This window comes from Parambassis ranga, unplaced genomic scaffold, assembly GCF_900634625.1.
Source record: "Parambassis ranga unplaced genomic scaffold, fParRan2.1 scaffold_60_arrow_ctg1, whole genome shotgun sequence".
NCBI lineage: Eukaryota > Metazoa > Chordata > Actinopteri > Ambassidae > Parambassis > Parambassis ranga.
In genome coordinates this window covers 38,941-56,215 of record NW_021144806.1, presented here as the reverse complement: position 1 = coordinate 56,215, position 17,275 = coordinate 38,941, and the positions used below count along the sequence as shown (strand labels likewise).

Genomic DNA, 17,275 nt, shown 5'->3' with positions numbered 1-17,275 from the left:
GTCACGTTTTTAGAGTTATTTATGTTTTTATTGATAGACAGTGTGTGAATGAACAAGTGAATGCTATATAAATCAATAACTCAGTGTTTAAACAAACTGTGTAGAAGAAACTTAAATCCCTCTTCAGATGCTCTAACTCTGGGATTTAATCTGATTCTTATTTTTTCATAAAACTTCCTATCTAACGTTGTAGTACTGGAGACTTTTAACAACTTTGATTAGGTTTGAGCCTGGCTGGCATTGTCTTTGTACATCTCCAGGCCAACAAAATAAAAAAACAGCATTTAACTGTGTCTGTCTGTTATTCAGATTGTGAATCACCTTGCTCTGCAGGATTATTCTGTGGCCTTTTCTAATATCACCAGTTAGACTAAAATATATTTAAAAATGAAGCTCAAATTATTCTCTGTGGAGAAAGGTGACTTGATGACATTAAAACAAAGCTAAAAGAAATGCTGACATGTGAGGAGACAGCAGTCAGCAGTAGGAAAATCAAACAGTAGAAACAAATGTTTTGATGATAACAGATATGTTATTTGATGCTCGTCTTTTCTGTGGGAGTACAAAATAAATAACAGTAAAAACATACATCCTAAATCTAGAACTCATCATGTCTGAGTAAAGCCTCTCCAAAGTCTGTCACCTGACTTCCAACAAACATGTCATATTTATTGAGGATTTCCTTCTTGGTCAGCTTTCCATCCTGGATAGACATGGAAACAACTGTTAAATATTTGCAGTCCGAGCAGGCAGAACATGATATCAACAGTCTGTCTGACCTTGTTGGTGTCAGACTCATGCACCAGGTGTTTGGCCTCAGCTTCAGCATGGTCATAATCAGATGGAAGGATCCAATCCAGAGTTTCCTCTTTGTCCATCTTCCCATCATTGTTTTTGTCCCTGAATTCAGCAAACTGTTGCCGTTCTACTGCCACCCACTCAGGCTCTTCTCCATCATCCTCAGAATTGTACATGTCACCTTCAGACCACATGAGAAGGAAAAGGTTTAGATGAGATACAGGATCATCTTCTCCTTACATGCAAGCCCTTCAGTGGTCCTTAAAAAGCTTCAAGCTACAGAAGTAGAATCTACAAATACATTACAGTGCTTAGTTTGTGATGCCTTTTTTTACCAATGTACTCTTTCAGGTCGATGAATCCATCTCCATTTTTGTCGATGTCCTCTATTGTTTCCTGTGACAGTAAGCTGACAGTTTAACTGTTAACATGAAATAACTGACACTACGTCATATGACATCAGTGACATCACTCTCACCTGCACCACGATGTCCTTCATGTGCTCATGATCTTCAGGATGAAGGAAAGCTGTGAACTCTTGTCTATCAGCGATCAAATCTCCATTTCTGTCTGCAACTCTGAAGCGTCTCTCGTCCCTTGACATCATATGGCTGTAGTTATACTCTGTGTCGGTCTGAGGGTCATCTGAAGGTAATCAATCACAAAACTGATCAGATGACCAGAGAACTCCACTCATTTAAATGACACCAATTAAAATGAGTCCTTACCCAGATAACTTCCGTACGTGACATTCCTGTACTCATCCCAGCTGATCAGCCCGTCGCTGTTCAGGTCAAAGTCTTTCCACTGACGTTCCGTGCTCTCATAGATGTGCTTCTTCTGAGCACTTTTAATCCAGACCTTCAGCTCTGCCTCAGTGACAAATCCGTCTTTATTACTGTCTATTTTATTCACAATGATGCTGCAGGGAGGCACACAAACAAGGGGTATCATACAGTCAGTTTCTTTAATAATTGCTTCACTTAATGAACTTAAATAAAGTATAAGCATGAAATAAACTATAACAATAAAAATCCCTCTGAACTGGTTTGTATGTTTGCTGTAATAAAAATTAAAAACAGGACAATTCTTAACTCCAAGACTTGCCTGTATGGATAAAACCTATTGATCACACAGTAGATACATAACAGGGTTTCTGCTCTGACTCCACTGTGCTGGTGTTATAATGTCTCTAAAATGGCTGCACAGAGCTGAATGTGTTGACTGTGCCTCCTCTTTGGTGTAAAAAAACCCCCCGCAAAACTCACCCAAGTCTCAGCTGGCTCTCCTCTGGAGGGAGGTGGTCGAAGGTTTTGGCTTCGTCTTGACCCAGAAAAGCTTCGTGGTCGTACTCATAGTTTTTGTCATCTTTGTGTTCCAGTTGGCTGAGAGGTTCTTCGGGATGAACCCGAGTCTTCTTCTCTGTGGGTTTACTGCTGCTGGCGATGATGCAGAAGAGGAAACACATCAGCACCGGATAGATCATCCTGACACAGAGACACAATCATCAGCAGATTCAGTGAAAACTACACTCTCATTACAGTTCATTACACAACCTCCCCAGCCTCCAACAGGACCCTATTCAGCCTCCCTCTGGATATAAAGCACACAAATACTTTATAGATTATTACAGGGACCTCAAGTTGGACGAGGTGAACGCGCTTCATTAGATCTGATTTGGTAGAATATTTTTGGAACAGGAACAATAACATCGATGCTCAGAGCCAGTGCTTTAAAACTGTCACTTACTGTGTAATGTACAGATTCTTAGTGGAAGTGAAACGTTTTTCAGGACTCTGACGTAAGGCTCGCTCTATATAGAACACAGTGTGTTGGTCACTTTGTCCACAGATGTGCTGGTCTATAATTGACTGAGTATTCCAGCAGGTGATGACAGAAGCTGTAGAACATGTTCCTCTAATCCGGTGTAAATCATTCATCACAAGTGATCAACTCAGTTCTGATGGTGTTATGTCTGACAGTGCCCTGTGGGTTAGAGCCCACACTGTGAACACACCCCACAGGTATCTCTGAGCGCGAGCAGCGCGGCTCTCACCTGTGCGCGTACATCTCGCACACCTGGCGTTGCACTCGTTCCCGTTGTCTTTGCACGTCCTCACTTCACAGTCACTTCTCTCTCTGCAGTCCGACCATCACGCTCTCCAGCCCAGAAAAAAACGTTTCCGTGGCTCCAGCCCACTCCGGAGCCCGTGCCGAGAACATTTCTGACGATTTGATTGGCCCACTCCAGCAACTGTGCTCTTTTGCAGATGATTACATAAGAAGACTCGGTCACCACACTCTCTTCCCATTGGTTGTTATCAGCGCGTGGACCAATGAGCGGTGAACCAAGCTGAGTCCTGCCACGTCTGCATGAATTCCACCAAAAACACGGGGGGGGGGGGGGGGTAGCAAAAATAAAATAAAAGGTTTGTTCAGGTCTTTCACATGAGCTGATTTTCCACGTAGTACTTGCTTTGAGTACCTCTGATTATTATTATACTTATTATTTAGAGAAGACGCAAGGCGTCTGGACTTGTAGAGTTTTCTTGAAGACGTTTTGCTGCTCATCCAAGCAGCATTCCTCAATGCACTGGACTGCATATATGACATTGCTGTGTTTCTCCCTGGGGATCTTATCCTTCGGGTGAACCAGTTTTTGTCTTGGTGTCATCGTGAAAATGGACCGGGATGTCATGGTTGTTGAAGATCCTGCGGAGTTTCTCTGATACTGACACATATGGAATGGTTCTTTCTCCATCGGTTGTTGTCCTTCTTCTTGTTGTTGGGGGGTCTTGTTTTTGTGGCTTTGATAAGTGCCCACTTGGGGTAGCCACAGGTTTGCAGGGCCTTAATGATGTGGTGTTGCTCCTTCTTCTTCCCCTCTGAGCTGGTTGGTTTTGTGCTCTGTGCTGCAGGGTCCTGATGACTCCCAGTTTGTGTTCCAGTGGGTGGTGTGAATCAAACAACAGGTACTGGTCCGTGTGTGTGGGTTTCCTGTACACTTCCACATTGAGGCTCCTGTCCTCAATATGTACTGTGCAGTCCAAGAAGGCCAGATTGATGTCACCTACCTGCATCCCTACACCAGAAGCCACAGAGATGGTAAGGAGATGCCTCACACAAGACAGCACACTCAAGGAAAGAACCAACCTCACGCCAGACCACATCTGTGACCTGCTGGACCTCTGCCTGACCACCACTTACTTCCAGTACAATGGGAACTTTTACAGACAGAAGCACGGCTGTGCGATGTGATCACCTGTGTCTCCTATTGTGGCCATCCTCTACATGGAAGAAGTGGAGAGAAGAGCCCTGAGTTCCTTTCCTGGAACTGCCCCCACTCACTGGTTTAGATATGTGGATGACACCAGGGTCAAAATCAAGACCAATGAAGTGGAACGGTTCACAGAACACATCAACACAGTGGGAGGACACCAGGGACAACAATCTGGCCTATGTATGATGACCTGGATGACTGAGAATCTTCACCAACATATATTTATTATTATTATTATTATCTCCAGCACCCACCCCACCCACAGACATACAGGAGGACAGAATGATCACATGTAACAATAAGTTGTGTTAACAGCATTTTTAATTCAAGGAGCAGTTCATTAGTGATTTTGACAAGTGCTGTTTCAGCACCATGGGGGACAGAAGTCAGACTGGATTGTTTATCTACATAAACACCGGACAGATGGGAGTTGAGCAGCAACTAATTTTTCAAGGAGGAATGGAAAACTGGAAATATAGGATGAAAATTATTGAGATTGTTGGGGTCTGAGACAGGTTTCTTTAGTACTGGAGTTACAACAACAACATATAATTATACCAGAACAGAATATGGATTTGGCTCAGGAGATGGAGGCTTATAGTGGAGAATGTGGTTTGAGTACACGTCTTGAGGACAGTACTACAGTACAGACGACTTTTTGACTACGTGAGTTAGTGGACAAAGGTACAGTATGAGTAAAAGAGAGGGATCTGGTTTTGAGTGGGGCAAGGTGGTTTTTTGGAGGCAGTTGTTGTGATGAGCAGGACGGAGCTTCATTTTAATGCTTTTGATCAAGCCTGTGACCTTTGACCTCTGCTGTGTGCTTCAGCATTAAGTTTCATTGATGTTAAAGGTATCCAGGTTCATATTCAACAAAGCAAGAGTACCAAGGCAGGTTTATCAATATGTTTATTGACACACATTTACAAACAAACAAAACTTCAGCTGTAAGAAAAATAGCATTAAAAATACATGAAAGAGTTAATAAAAAGAATCACTGCCAATCTGCAGTCACATGATTAAATGACCGATGTTCAGGACATAAAACGAGAGGATCATGTGACTGCTGCGTTATGTGTCCACATTTCAGGCGAGCATCCTGTGAGTTTAAACTGAGAGCATTAGAAGTTCTGGGATTCGGGCTGCATCGTCGCCTCATGGGATGAAAGTTTCATTTTCTGTTGTTTCTGTTGTGATTGAGTCGCTGAGTAGGACTGGCTGACTGACGTTTGGTAGGTGGAGATGATGATAATTATCTGGACAAAACCACTGGATCTGCTGCCAAAATGATGATGACAGTGATGAAGGTGAATTAACAGCCCGTCTGTTTCATTTCTTTCCGACGCCGAATGGGTCGGTGGTGGCACTGCCCGCCTTCTCGTCTCCATGCTGAAGGGCGGAGCCAAGGTTCACCGTCAGACAGGTGGACAGGATGCAGTCAGAACGGGAGAGCATAGGGATGCTGAAGGTGAGGAACAGGATAGGACCACAGAGGAGGGTCTGTTATGTAAATTATACATTATATATCATTTATTGTTTATTACATGTAACTTGTATATATTTGTTTGATAGGTATTGATTCTCATGACTATCTTTGTTTTGATATTTGATTTTCTGGACAACAAGTTTACATTCACAGGAAAACCTCCAGCAGAGTCAGCCTGTAACCTGCTGATGTTTCCTTTAGCCAATAAGATTATCTGACAGAAGGCCGCAGTCAAAGTCACAGTACAAAGTCATGCAGTGATACCTACTCCTGAAACGTGTCCCTGAAACACAGACACAGACACTGCTTTTACACCTGTCCGGTGAACACAGCTGAGCATGCGAACAGGTGAAAGTACTGATGAGGAGAAGGTCTTACCGTGTGTCCATTGGAAGAACAAACCTGGAAAACAAGCAGATTGTGACGATTCTAAAGCAGGAAATTAAAGCTCAGACACAAGTTTTACTCACATGAAACCAGTTATGTTGACTGTTGAGTTCAGAGCAGCATCCCTGAGAGACACACAGCTTTGTTTTAATAGTTCTACTCTCAGAATTCACTTCAGTTTTACAAAGACTTTTATGCTTGTGTGTGAACATCTTTGACTGACCCTGTGAAGTTGGCTTGAACCTGATGAGACTCTCTGAAACAGACATAGAATCAGTTCAGCTCTATAGTTAGATAAAAGAATTATTTATGATTTCTCCTGTGGTGAAACAAATCTTTCATGTTGAAAATATTAGACGTGTGTCATATGTGACTGACCCTGTGAAGTTTGTTGTGTCAATCTGATGAGACTTCAGTATGGAACACAGATAACATTTGTACACAGATGTGACAGGTTCTGTTCCCTGACTCACCTGGTGTAGTTCTTCTGTGTGTTCTGCAGTGGGTGAAACTCCTCAGTCTTCGGGTCGTCATGTCTGCAGACAGGAACCAACATGTGAACATACAGGGGGGTTCAGATGTGACAGCTGTCACAGGTCATATCTCACCTTCTGCTGTTTCCCTCTGGATTCATCTCAGTGTTTGGGACATCAGGTCTGCAGAGAGGAAAACACCAGTAAAGCAAAGAGACCATCTTCAGGATGAACTCTGCTGTTCAGTGTCTCACCTGCTGGTGTTCCTCTCTGTGATCTGCTGCAGGTGAGGCCTCTCAGTCCTCAGGCTGTTATGAGAGGAAGCACGAGTAAAACAACGTCTGAGCTTCACTCTATCTTTGGGTGTAAACTGTGTTTTCAGGCTCACCTAGTGTGAAGGTGTGAATCAGGAAGAGGACCAGCAGAGATGCAAACCACCACCACAAGTATCACAGCGACAACCTGAACAGACTTCATCCTCTCACAGTGATGGTGTGAGGAGGAGGAGGAGGACTGTATTTATACTGCCAGCTTGGACCCTTTGGTTGGTTCTCAGAGTCAGTGTCCTCCACTGAAGGTCTGCAAGATGAATAATGAGCCTCAGTATTTGCAGTTCATGATGTCCTCATGCTGACCTCGGCTCTGTTTGTTCACCTGGAACCGCTTCATTTGGATCAATAGCTTTTATATATGAATGAATCTATACATGTACAGTACAGTCAAAACTCTGGACACACCTTATTTTCTGCATTGTAGACTCATACTGAAGATGTCACATCTATGAAAGAACACCTGAGGAAATAAGTAGTGAACAAGAAAATGGTCAAACACACCAGAATATGTTGTATATTTTAGAAGCAGCCACCTTCTGCTATGATGACAGCTTTGCACTCTTGGCCTAAAGAAGACCCATTGAATGAGAAGGTGTGTCCAAACCTTTGACTGCTACTGTATGACTATGATGTCCCTGCTTTGTCTCCATACATCCACGTTCACAGAGACAGGCTTGTCTGACCTGTCACACTGATGACAAGCTGAAACCTGCAAGACATACAGTGACTCCACATCAGCAGGACAACCGATCAGAACCAGGCTCACACAGGAAAATGATCTGTCTGTAAGCAGTTTTGATGTTTATAGATCAAAACAAAACCATAACTTCAGATTTCATTTTGTTTTTTATTATTTGATAAGGTAACACATCTGGAATAAACAACAGACAACATGTTTCAGCGGAAAACTTAAACACCCACAGAATCACAGACTCAGTCACATGACAACACTTCCTGCAAAAAGCTGGAGCTCTGACAAAGAGAAATGAGGTCAATACACTGATAAAGTTAATCTACACCACTGCACAAATATGTCAGGGACGTCCCCACAGCCCGTGAGACCATGGAGCTTATCGGAAGTCCTCTGCAGAGAACATGCCCTTGGCCCGGCGCAGGATGGAGTCCTTGGATGCGTCATAGGGATGCTCTTTAGATGGGATCTCCAGGACGGCTGGGATCGACTGCATGTGGGCATCAATGGCATGGCGGATCATCTCGGCGATGAACTGATTAATCAGGATGATTCCAATGTCGTTACGCACCAGGAAGCTCCTGCAGAGAGTGAGAGATCACATTTTGCCAGCCATAACAAACTTGATGGTAGAAATGAATTTAGGAGGTGTCAACATAAGCATAAGCACCGTAGATCTTAGACATATTGTCTCATTAGTTATAGAACAGGAAACCTCAAACATATGTAGGATCAATAAAGTATTTCTGATTCTTAAATAGTATGCTAACTCCACAGAAGTAGGGGCTTAAATCCTAACCATGGAAAGCTCAGTTCAGGTAAACAATTCCAGATAAAGTGTCAGCTCTTATCTTAAAGTCTGAACATATTTAAACTGAATCAAATTAGCCAACCAGTTCATCACTTAACTGACGCTGTGTCCCAAACCTACAATGACACCAGAAAATGTAATGACTGGATGGTTGAATGAACTCTGGTGGGAGGTAACATTGGCATTTAACCCTTATCGAGCAGCACATGAAAGGTCAAAAGAGGCAAAAACAGGAACCTCCTTAGAACACAGACAGAACTCCATTCAGGCACCCTCAAACATAAGATGCAGTTTGTGTTTGGCCCTAAATGTAGGCGTGGTCATTAACTGAAACTGCTTTAACGAGTAATCACATATAATCAATCATTCACACATAAACATGGAGTCAGGTTCCTCTAGTCTCGGTATAGAAGGAGCAGCTGGGCCCAAAGCCAGCAGCCAGTCAAATCAAAACAACCTCTGTTTGGTTCTGATCACACAGAATCAATCACTGTTAGAATATTTAGTTAATTTGAGCTGCTCTCTGTATATTTGCGTTTCCCTGATAGTTGTATCTTAAACGGGCTGATGGTCTGGAGCTGGCTCTTCTTACTTGAAGGTCTCCTCGATCTCCGTTATGCTTGTGTCCTTCTCAACCACCAGGAAATTCGGTTTACGGTTCTTGTTGAGTTCACCGATCCCGCCGAGCAGGAAGCCGGTACACGTGTCCTCATCGCCGATCACAGCGATCAGTTTTCCGCGGCCGGCCATCACGGAGATCCAGGTGTCTGAAACCAACGGAGAAACGCAGAAAATAATTCAGCCTCGTACTGACAGGTCATGTGAGGAAGTCAGCTGACCGGCGTTTCCGGTTTGAGTCCCCCCCCCCCCCAAACACACACATACACACATACACACACGTACGTAAATGATGCTGCTACTTAGTCACATATTATTAAATGACGTTTTAATTTACACGTTATTACAACTTATTTTTGCGTGCTTTTTATTTTAAGACCAGAGGAAACAATGACGTCATGTTTTGCGCGCACCGCGCTGCCTTCAGGTGCTCCTCCAAAGCTCCATTCAGTAATGACCTCTTTCATCCGCGTTCCCGTCAGATGTCCGTTCCGTTCAAACCACGATCCACGTGTTTTTGGTGCGTCGAGCATTTCGTGACGTGTGCAGGTTTGTTTCCTGTTCACTGGCTTATGTCCCCAAGCGCGTGAAGGCCGCAGCTGTCACGTGAGACTCACACCGGAAGTGTGAAATGCTGCGGAGCCGCAGCTCGTTGAAACAACAGCGGAGGAATGGTGAGTTTTAACGTTTATTGTTTGTTTTATGTTTACATTGACCGTGTCAGCATCACGTGACCTTACAGTCCGAAGAAGTTTCTGACGCTAACGAGCCTTTTAGCAGTTAGCCTTTTAGCATCAGAATATCTCTCCGTGTTTTTCAGACGACAGCCGCGCTGACTGCCGGTCTGGAGCGAATCCCGGATCAGCTCGGGTACCTGGTCATCAGCGAGGAGGGGGTTCTGGCCGTGAGTGTTCCCTAGAAACCAGCAAAGACCAAACACAACCAAACCAAAATCCAGTTACCTGTCCAGGGGGACATCCGTACACTCGGTCACATCAGACAGGGAAGCTTCTGGTCTGGATACAGCCACTTCTTCCACATAAGTTTGTCACGTGCTTATGATAACTGAAATACTTCGACAAGAACACGTTAAATGATTAGAGATATGACTCGATGCTGGACTCACCGACAGAAAGGAGCTGTGATCAGACAGGCTTTAGAGTCTGGTTGAACAAAAGTGTTTACAGTATAACGTCAGAAGCTCCATCAGATGTCATTAAGTTGATCCGTTACATTTAAAATCAGACAAAACATGATCAATTAATCAGAACCTTTGTGCTTCTCTCCTTTGACCTGTTCAGTCTGCAGGTGAGCTGGAGAATGATGAACACACAGCAGGTGTAATCATGCAGATGGTACGAACAGCGAGTCGCTTCAGATTATCAGGGTCTGCTGAGCCACCCTTCAAACGCCTGTCAGGTAACAGGTGCTCCTCAGTAGTGTGCAGGTGATCTGGCTGACCTGGTCTCACGTGTAGCTTCTGTCCACAGTTATTCTGGAGGACTTCGTTTACGCCATCACCGTCTCTGGTCAGAAGGTGTTTGTGGTCAAACGACAACACAACCAGCAGGAACCGATCAATGTCTGACAGCCAGGTGGTGGTGGTGGTGGTGGTGTCTGAAGTGCAGCCAGGATGATGGCGATCCAGTCAGAGCCGAGTGCGTTTGTTTATATGTAATCCTAAATAAAACCCTGAAAAGTCAACCTTTGTTGTTTGAGCAGCTGTTTTTGCCCATCAATCTCTTTTAATTACAAAAATGATTTACTAAGAATGTTTTTTTTGTTGAGTGGCAGCACAACAGTAAATCAAACTAAACACAGACTTGAAATCTTTCTTGTCTCTTAAAATGAAACCAGAAAATTTTTGTTCAAGAAATATCCAAAACACCTGAGAAGAAAAAAAAACCTTTATTGCATCGTCGTCGTCTCTGTTTCTTCGTCTTCACATTAATAAGGAATGACGAGGCCGTCGGGTTCGGCTCTGTGGAATGAGTCATCACACAACCAGGTACCGGTCACCTGCCTTAAATCCAGCCCTGCCCCTCAGTTACTGTCACCCCCTGTAAGCCCTTCCTCTCCTTCCACAACATCCTGTCACATGAGTTAAAACTTGCGGATTAAAAGAACAAACAGATCTAACAAACACCTGCAGGAAGAACAGAAGAACAAGAGGATAATGGGAAACCAAGGTGATCTCAGAGTCCATGACTTCCTCCTACAGACACACATTTATAATTTAATAAAAAACCCAAAAAAACAGTCCTGTGAAATGCTCCTCCTCCTCAGTTTGTACGCGTGACATCAGTCTGGTTCTTCCTGTTTCCCGTCAGATGGCCTAACGTTTCGACAGCTCATTGGACAGCCAGTCCAGACCCTCGTACAGACCCGTACCCTGAGTTGCACAGGTGGCCTGGACGTGCCACTGCAAGAAATACAAACAAGTTAGGAGGATAAAAATGAACATTTAAATACCTAACTAAACTAATCAGAACTGTCCGATAAACTCCAATGTTTCATGTATTGATCCTGCTGCACTCTGTGTGTCTCTGTGTGAATATTCCATACAGAAACAGAGATTGATTATTGATCCTTACAGTTCTGCCACGCAGGCTGTGCAGACCCAGTTTATCGGTGAGTTCACTGACTCCCATGGCATTCGGAAGATCCTGCTTGTTAGCAAACACCAAAAGCACTGCCTCCTTTAACTCATCTTCTTGGATCTGCAGACAGAAACAGGGACACGGAATCTGATCAGCTAAACAGTGACCATATCATGAGAGAGCAATAATAATAATGTATGAAGCATGGCTCACCATCTTTGAAAGCTCATCAGCAGATTCAGTTACTCTCTCTCTGTCGTTACTGTCCACCACAAAGATCAGCCCCTGCGCATGGATCAATATGATCAATATCAAGTTCATTCCACAGGTAACATACGTGTTCTCCTTACACCAGCCTGCCTCTGGTAGTTCACCTGTGGTGTGTTAATGGTTCTGTGTGTGCTGGGTCAGTACCTGTGTGTTCTGGAAGTAGTGTCTCCACAGAGGTCGGATCTTATCCTGACCGCCCACGTCCCAAACAGTGAAACAGATATTCTTGTACTCCACCGTCTCCACATTAAAACCTGGAAACACACGTGTAATCAAGATGACAAAAATAAACAGGTATCCTCATCATTTCTGCGATAAAGTGGAGCCAATATGTCACAGAAAGAGACACGGACATGTTTCCCTGGTGACATCTTTCACAGTGTGGGACAGTGAATGGGGTTTGACCCACAAGGTACCACCTTGACTGTGTTGGACTTCTGCAGTCCACTTACTATTTTCACCTGCAGCCTGCTACATGTCAGCTACTGTTGCAGAGGTTTCGACATCACCCACCCCGATACGTTCCGGCTTTAAAGTTCACGCTGCCATGGGCAGTGCCGCCACCATATGTCTATCTATGATTTAGGACTGACAGAAGTCAGAAGTAAAGTGAGTTTAACTGTCTTCACCTGCTCCATGTCCTAAACTGAAACATGTCAGAGCTGTAGCCTGCTAGCTTCACATGCAGTCCTCTTTAGTTTGATCACAGCTATTGAAACTGACCTGCCCCAGGTTCAACGATCAGTTTTTAGGTAAATCTCAGGTCAAACCGTCTGATCAAAGAAACAACTAGATGGTTTATGGTTATTTACCGATAGTTGGGATGGTGGTGACGATTTCTCCGAGCTTCAGCTTGTACAGGATCGTTGTTTTTCCAGCTGCGTCCAAACCGACTGAAAGTAAAACACACTGTAAAGTCACTTTACATTCGGGGAACCGGGTTAAAACACCAATCTTGTCTTCAAACGAGTTAATCTGCAAGGGTTAAGATCTGATAGAAAGTTGACAGAACCTGCATCTGACAGTCCAAGCAGCTCTACGACAGCTTCCGTTAGCTCTGAGCGTTAGCATCGGACGTTAGCTCTATAACTCTGTTTTTGTGGTGTTTTGTATTTCGGGTGGAATTAAAGTTAAAAATATTTGGCCCTCACAGCTAATACCAAACTAAATTAAGTCCATTATACTTTAAAAGTCAAAGAGCGAGGCGTTTTTTCAAGCTCCTGCCGGTGCCGGGCCGGTAAGCTCGGAGCAAGTTAGCCTAGCCGCAGTGCTTACCCATCAGTATCCTCATCTGTTTCTTTCCGAAGAGCTTGGAGAAGAGGGACGAGATCGTCAGACCCATTTTCTTAAAGATGCCCCGGTTTAGCGGCGAAAGGTGAAAATCTCACCGGTGATTCCGGGAAAGGCTGGTGGTCAGGGCCGGGAAACAAGTGGACAACAGCGGACTGTGGGCGCAGCTCCTCCTCGGTGCCACGTCCAGGCCAACGCGGAATAATTGACGTCACGGGTTTGAAAAATCTTTATTGACATCAGTAGAAAATGCTACGTTCAAGTTTCAGTGTGTTTTTCAGAGATAACTTAATTGTAATTAATGTTCAATTTACATAACTGTGCAGAGCAACAGAAAGGTCCGTACGTATCTTACGTATTGAATAAACAAAACAATTAACCGGTAATTTAATCTATTTAGCAGTTCAATCAGATTATAGGTTAGCAAACTTGCAAATTGTAACAAATTCGCCTTTAATGTAATAGATTATAGTTTCTACATATTATTATATTTTTAGGCTAAATTTTATTTTCTGTGTAAAAATGAAAAAAAAAATGAAAACTGTTGCGAAAAACGATTAAAAGAATCCTGTAGCTGCGCTTTAAATGTGTTTTTCCATCGATATTTTTGAGACCTATTTTGAAGTGTTTTATTGACTTTATTTCCTGTTCGTTGTCTGTTGCATTTAATAATCTGACTGAGATGATGACCACAACGACCGTGGCACCGGTGAACGTATCATCAGATTCCCGCCTCCTCCCGCTCGTTCAGTTCCGGTTTTATCCAACATGGCGGCTGTTGACGGATGAGACTGAGTTGTATTATATATTTGTCATATATTAATATATGTTTTGACAGTCAATTGATTTCAGCACGTGCACAGTTTTGGTCTTTGCTGGTTTCAGGTAAGAAGTGAAAGTTCCTGATTCGCGTGTTTGATTTGAACACTGAAGTTAATTCAGTTTGAGAGCCGTGTTCTGTTTAAACGAACAGATTTGAAAGAAAAAAACTACCCAGTCCTGTTTACTATTAGAGACAGGGTGAAGCGACAGAATTGGGCAGTTATCAAAGCCAGAAGACGCACAAATAACAGGAAAGATGACAACAACCGGCGGATAAAGAACACTGTCATTCCATGTGTGTCAGGAGTATCAGAGAAACCCATTTTAAACCATGGCGACAGAAAAACAGAAAGCGGTTCACCCGCTGGATAAAACTCCCAGAAACACACAGAGTCTTGCAGTGCAGTAAGGAATGCTCTGACCTGGAGACTGGAGAGACTAAACAACCACTCCACAGAAAAATGGCTCGGCACAGGAGAGCCACCTCCACAGGACAGGACTCAGCGGTTCACCTCCACCTCAAAGACAAAGGACACTCTTTGGAGGACAACGATGTCCACTTGGGTCATCAGCCAGTCCCACCAATGTAACACATTAACAGCTGTAATCCGTTTCCATGGACACCTGTGATCTGACTACAGTTCAGATCACAGATGAGTGATCAGTAAATTAATCCAGCTAAATATGTTAAGAAATAATAATCAATATACGATTGATACATGGAGTGCTGATGGTTCTGTTGTGAAGTAATAAATTATGTCTGTTTTCCCAGTTGACCACCATAATCATGGAGAAGTTTGGGATGAGTTTTGGAGGTGGACCCAACAGGAAGGAGCTGCTAGACATCATCGAATCCCAGAAAAAACAGCTGGTCCAATACCAGACTCGCTTCAAGGATGTGGTCCAAGCCTACAAAAGCCTTCTGAAGGAAAAGGAAGCTCTGGAGGCCAGTCTGAAGGTCCTTACAGTGACCCAGGATGTGGACCTAAACCAGCAGAGCCTAGAAGCTGCTGCAGCTACTGTAAACGTCCCAGAAGATGGCAGCTCGCTGCATAGTGAAGACAGCGTGGACAAGGTAGCACCTGTGGATGTGCCCAGTGAGACCAAGGGGGACCAGAGCGAGGGGGACCAGAGCGAGGAGGACCAGATAGAACCAGTAGGAAGATCCAGCTCAGTGGTATGTTTGAAAATAAAGGCATGTTAATGTTTTGATGCATCACAGGGTGAGCTGTGTTTAATGTGATGTTCCTGCAGCCACTGAGGCCCGAGTCCGATCCTGACATCATGGGGGTGGAGCAGCAGCAAACCACAACTCCACCTGGTGTGGAAGCAGACCGCCGAGTCACCCAGCTTAAGAGCCAACTGAGCACGCTCACCAATGCCCTGGCCACAGTGACGCAGGAGAAGTCTAGGATGGAGGCGAGTTTTCAGGCCGACAAGCGGCAGCTCAAACAAGAGGTGGAGAAGCAGCAAGATAGGCTGGTTGCTTTGACAGCGCAGCAGGAGGCAGAGCTGCATGCTCTGCAACAGCAGCTGGCTGAAAGCCGCGCTCGCGTCATCACACAGCAGCATGAGCGGGAGCAGGAGCAGGGCGACCATGCCCAGCAGCTCAGAGAGCTGCAGAGGATCCTGCAGCAGGAGAGAGACCTGCGACAGGACGCAGAGCTGCGCCTACAGGATGCCAGCACTGCCCTCCTCATGACGTCACAGGCCATGGACCGAGGAGCAGAGTATGAGGCTCACCTGAACCAGGTGAAGGAGGAGCGAGATAACCTGAGGCGAAGACTGCAGAATGTGGAGCAGGACCAGAAGAAACCAGATCCTAGAGTGGATGAGCTGCAGAAGGAACTGAAGACACTGAAAAACCACTTCCAGCAACAGATCCACAGTGAGACCCAGAAGGTGAGCTCAAAACAGGTGCGCCATAACTGAACAGGTGTCCTGATGTCTCACGACTCTGTGTGTGTTGCAGGTGTGCGAGGCAGAGGAGCGTGCTTGTGAGCGTGCCCAGGCTGCAGAGATCCGGGTTGCCGGTCTGGAGCAGCGAGTGTCGGAGCTGTCGGAGCTGCTGGGATCCTGTGAGAAGGCAAGGCAGCGCGATCAGCAAATGGCTCAGAGACTTCGAGACCGGATCATGCAGCTTGACACAGAGAACAAAACACTAGCCATCGCTGCCTCCAGCAGGTCAACCTCTGACCTTAGCCTGGATGAGTCACAGCTGGATGTTGGTGTGCTGAAGGAGAAACTCCAGAAAGTGCAGAATCTCCTGCTGCAGGCAGCTCAAAGGAACCTACACCAGGATATCCTGGACCTGGCTGAGCAGGAGGCAGAGCTCAGTGTTGACAAAACCTCTGTGCTGATGTACCAACAGGAGTTGCGGCAGCTGAAGGATGAGTTTGAACGCTACAAACTCCGAGCACAGGTCGTCTTAAAAAACAAGAACGTCAAAGATGGCTGCCAGGCCAAGGAGCTGGAGGAGGTCCGGGACCAGCTGTCAGAGTTGAGAGAAAAGTACATCAACTTGCGTATCCAGAGTGACGAGGCCGAGGCACGACACCGCCATCAGCTGGAAGACCGGCAGAAACAGGTGGCAGCCCTGCATCAGTCTCACCGGCTGGAAGTGGAGCGGATAGAGGCGCTGCACCATGACGAGCTGCTGCGCCTGGAGGCTGAGCTGCACAAACACAGAGAGAGGACCATGGCGTTGCTAGACGAGAAGGACCAGGAGATTGAGAGGCTGCGAGCCCCGGCATTTAGTGACGCTAACAGATCAGATGACGAGGGGCACGATGCTGGCCAGGAGAGCAATGCCGACATTATCAGCCAGGCCCTGTGGCAGGCGGCACCCACTGAATCCACACTGCTGCTGTACACTGAACAGCTCGCCCGCAAGGAGGTGGAAGTGAGCGGCTTGAGGCGGCTGAAAAACCGCCTGGAGGAGGACATTCATCAGCTGCAGGCTAGGCTTATTGCCAACGGAGAGCGACATGATGAGGAAGTTTCAGAGCTGCGGGAGCAGCTGGACAAGGTGATTCGAGACCAAAGGCGAGAAGGTGCCAACATGGAGTACCTGAAAAACGTCATATACAAGTTCTTGACGCTGCAGGATGCCAGCGGCAGGCAGCAGACACTCACTGCCATTCTGACCATCCTGCACTTCAGCCCACAGGAGAAACATGATGTCATGAGACAGCAGGGGTCAACCTGGTGGTCTGCCAACAGGAAGTGAATAGGAAGTGTCCAGAAGATGCTCTCAGGATGTAGTGTTTGGATCGACTGATCCTGTGATGAATCAGATTTAATGTATTTAAACATAAACGAGTGTCACTGTGAGATCACTGATGTTTATTTTTGATTCTCTCACTGAAATTAAAACTATTTTTGTTTCTCCTGGATGTTTCTGTTAACGTTCTTTTG

General features: G+C 45.2%; 5 protein-coding genes across 10 annotated transcripts; 2 read left to right on the top strand and 3 right to left on the bottom strand.

Moving 5' to 3' along the window:
* Positions 1–6: 6 nt before the first annotated feature.
* Positions 7–3,074, bottom strand: LOC114431180 (calumenin-A-like). 3 transcript variants are annotated; one of them, XM_028398779.1, is made up of 7 exons: positions 2,855–3,074; positions 2,067–2,237; positions 1,527–1,720; positions 1,277–1,443; positions 1,134–1,194; positions 780–979; positions 7–703 (listed from the first exon to the last, which is right to left on the bottom strand). In XM_028398779.1, the coding sequence occupies exons 1-7, from the start codon at positions 2,866–2,868 to the stop codon at positions 599–601; spliced, it is 912 nt and encodes a 303-aa protein (XP_028254580.1). In that variant the 5' UTR covers positions 2,869–3,074; the 3' UTR covers positions 7–598. The 3 variants fall into 3 exon arrangements, with proteins under 3 accessions (XP_028254580.1, XP_028254581.1, XP_028254579.1); XM_028398780.1 differs by having other exon boundaries at positions 2,067–2,234; XM_028398778.1 differs by having other exon boundaries at positions 2,067–2,285; positions 2,855–3,073.
* A 4,509-nt stretch (positions 3,075–7,583) lies between these two features.
* On the bottom strand, positions 7,584–9,109 carry atp6v1f (ATPase H+ transporting V1 subunit F). The gene is made up of 2 exons (XM_028398785.1): positions 8,851–9,109; positions 7,584–8,028 (listed from the first exon to the last, which is right to left on the bottom strand). Exons 1-2 carry the CDS (start codon positions 9,006–9,008, stop codon positions 7,827–7,829), a joined length of 360 nt encoding a protein of 119 aa, XP_028254586.1. The 5' UTR covers positions 9,009–9,109; the 3' UTR covers positions 7,584–7,826.
* A 291-nt stretch (positions 9,110–9,400) lies between these two features.
* On the top strand, positions 9,401–10,580 carry lamtor4 (late endosomal/lysosomal adaptor, MAPK and MTOR activator 4). 2 transcript variants are annotated; one of them, XM_028398783.1, is made up of 4 exons: positions 9,401–9,550; positions 9,697–9,890; positions 10,178–10,295; positions 10,367–10,580. In XM_028398783.1, the coding sequence occupies exons 1-4, from the start codon at positions 9,508–9,510 to the stop codon at positions 10,462–10,464; spliced, it is 453 nt and encodes a 150-aa protein (XP_028254584.1). In that variant the 5' UTR covers positions 9,401–9,507; the 3' UTR covers positions 10,465–10,580. The 2 variants fall into 2 exon arrangements, with proteins under 2 accessions (XP_028254584.1, XP_028254585.1); XM_028398784.1 differs by having other exon boundaries at positions 9,403–9,550; positions 9,697–9,780.
* A 185-nt stretch (positions 10,581–10,765) lies between these two features.
* On the bottom strand, positions 10,766–13,238 carry LOC114431181 (ADP-ribosylation factor 4). Its single transcript, XM_028398782.1, has 6 exons — positions 13,022–13,238; positions 12,559–12,639; positions 11,891–12,000; positions 11,690–11,761; positions 11,471–11,596; positions 10,766–11,298 (listed from the first exon to the last, which is right to left on the bottom strand). Exons 1-6 carry the CDS (start codon positions 13,086–13,088, stop codon positions 11,212–11,214), a joined length of 543 nt encoding a protein of 180 aa, XP_028254583.1. The 5' UTR covers positions 13,089–13,238; the 3' UTR covers positions 10,766–11,211.
* A 554-nt stretch (positions 13,239–13,792) lies between these two features.
* gcc1 (GRIP and coiled-coil domain containing 1) lies at positions 13,793–17,130 on the top strand. 3 transcript variants are annotated; one of them, XM_028398774.1, is made up of 5 exons: positions 13,793–13,921; positions 14,050–14,444; positions 14,631–15,035; positions 15,113–15,760; positions 15,831–17,130. In XM_028398774.1, the coding sequence occupies exons 3-5, from the start codon at positions 14,646–14,648 to the stop codon at positions 17,085–17,087; spliced, it is 2,295 nt and encodes a 764-aa protein (XP_028254575.1). In that variant the 5' UTR covers positions 13,793–13,921; positions 14,050–14,444; positions 14,631–14,645; the 3' UTR covers positions 17,088–17,130. The 3 variants fall into 3 exon arrangements, with proteins under 3 accessions (XP_028254575.1, XP_028254574.1, XP_028254576.1); XM_028398773.1 differs by lacking the exon at positions 14,050–14,444; XM_028398775.1 differs by lacking the exons at positions 13,793–13,921; positions 14,050–14,444 and adding an exon at positions 14,501–14,522.
* Positions 17,131–17,275: the final 145 nt, after the last annotated feature.

Coding starts and splice junctions, on each gene's coding strand:
- LOC114431180 (XM_028398778.1), bottom strand. Junction 1,721..2,066: donor GAGAGCCAGCTGAGACTTGG/GTGAGTTTTGCG, acceptor GCCTCCCTGCAG/CATCATTGTGAATAAAATAG. Junction 1,444..1,526: donor CACGTACGGAAGTTATCTGG/GTAAGGACTCAT, acceptor GATTACCTTCAG/ATGACCCTCAGACCGACACA.
- atp6v1f (XM_028398785.1), bottom strand. CDS start 9,008: ATGGCCGGCCGCGGAAAACTGATCGCTGTGATCGGCGATGAGGACACG. Junction 8,029..8,850: donor GAGATCGAGGAGACCTTCAA/GTAAGAAGAGCC, acceptor CACTCTCTGCAG/GAGCTTCCTGGTGCGTAACG.
- lamtor4 (XM_028398783.1), top strand. CDS start 9,508: ATGCTGCGGAGCCGCAGCTCGTTGAAACAACAGCGGAGGAATG. Junction 9,891..10,177: donor ATCAGACAGGGAAGCTTCTG/GTCTGGATACAG, acceptor TGACCTGTTCAG/TCTGCAGGTGAGCTGGAGAA. Junction 10,296..10,366: donor ACCCTTCAAACGCCTGTCAG/GTAACAGGTGCT, acceptor TTCTGTCCACAG/TTATTCTGGAGGACTTCGTT.
- LOC114431181 (XM_028398782.1), bottom strand. CDS start 13,088: ATGGGTCTGACGATCTCGTCCCTCTTCTCCAAGCTCTTCGGAAAGAAA. Junction 12,640..13,021: donor ACAGATGAGGATACTGATGG/GTAAGCACTGCG, acceptor TTTTACTTTCAG/TCGGTTTGGACGCAGCTGGA. Junction 11,597..11,689: donor CTGATGAGCTTTCAAAGATG/GTGAGCCATGCT, acceptor TTCTGTCTGCAG/ATCCAAGAAGATGAGTTAAA.
- gcc1 (XM_028398773.1), top strand. CDS start 14,646: ATGGAGAAGTTTGGGATGAGTTTTGGAGGTGGACCCAACAGGAAGGAG. Junction 15,036..15,112: donor TAGGAAGATCCAGCTCAGTG/GTATGTTTGAAA, acceptor ATGTTCCTGCAG/CCACTGAGGCCCGAGTCCGA. Junction 15,761..15,830: donor TCCACAGTGAGACCCAGAAG/GTGAGCTCAAAA, acceptor TGTGTGTTGCAG/GTGTGCGAGGCAGAGGAGCG.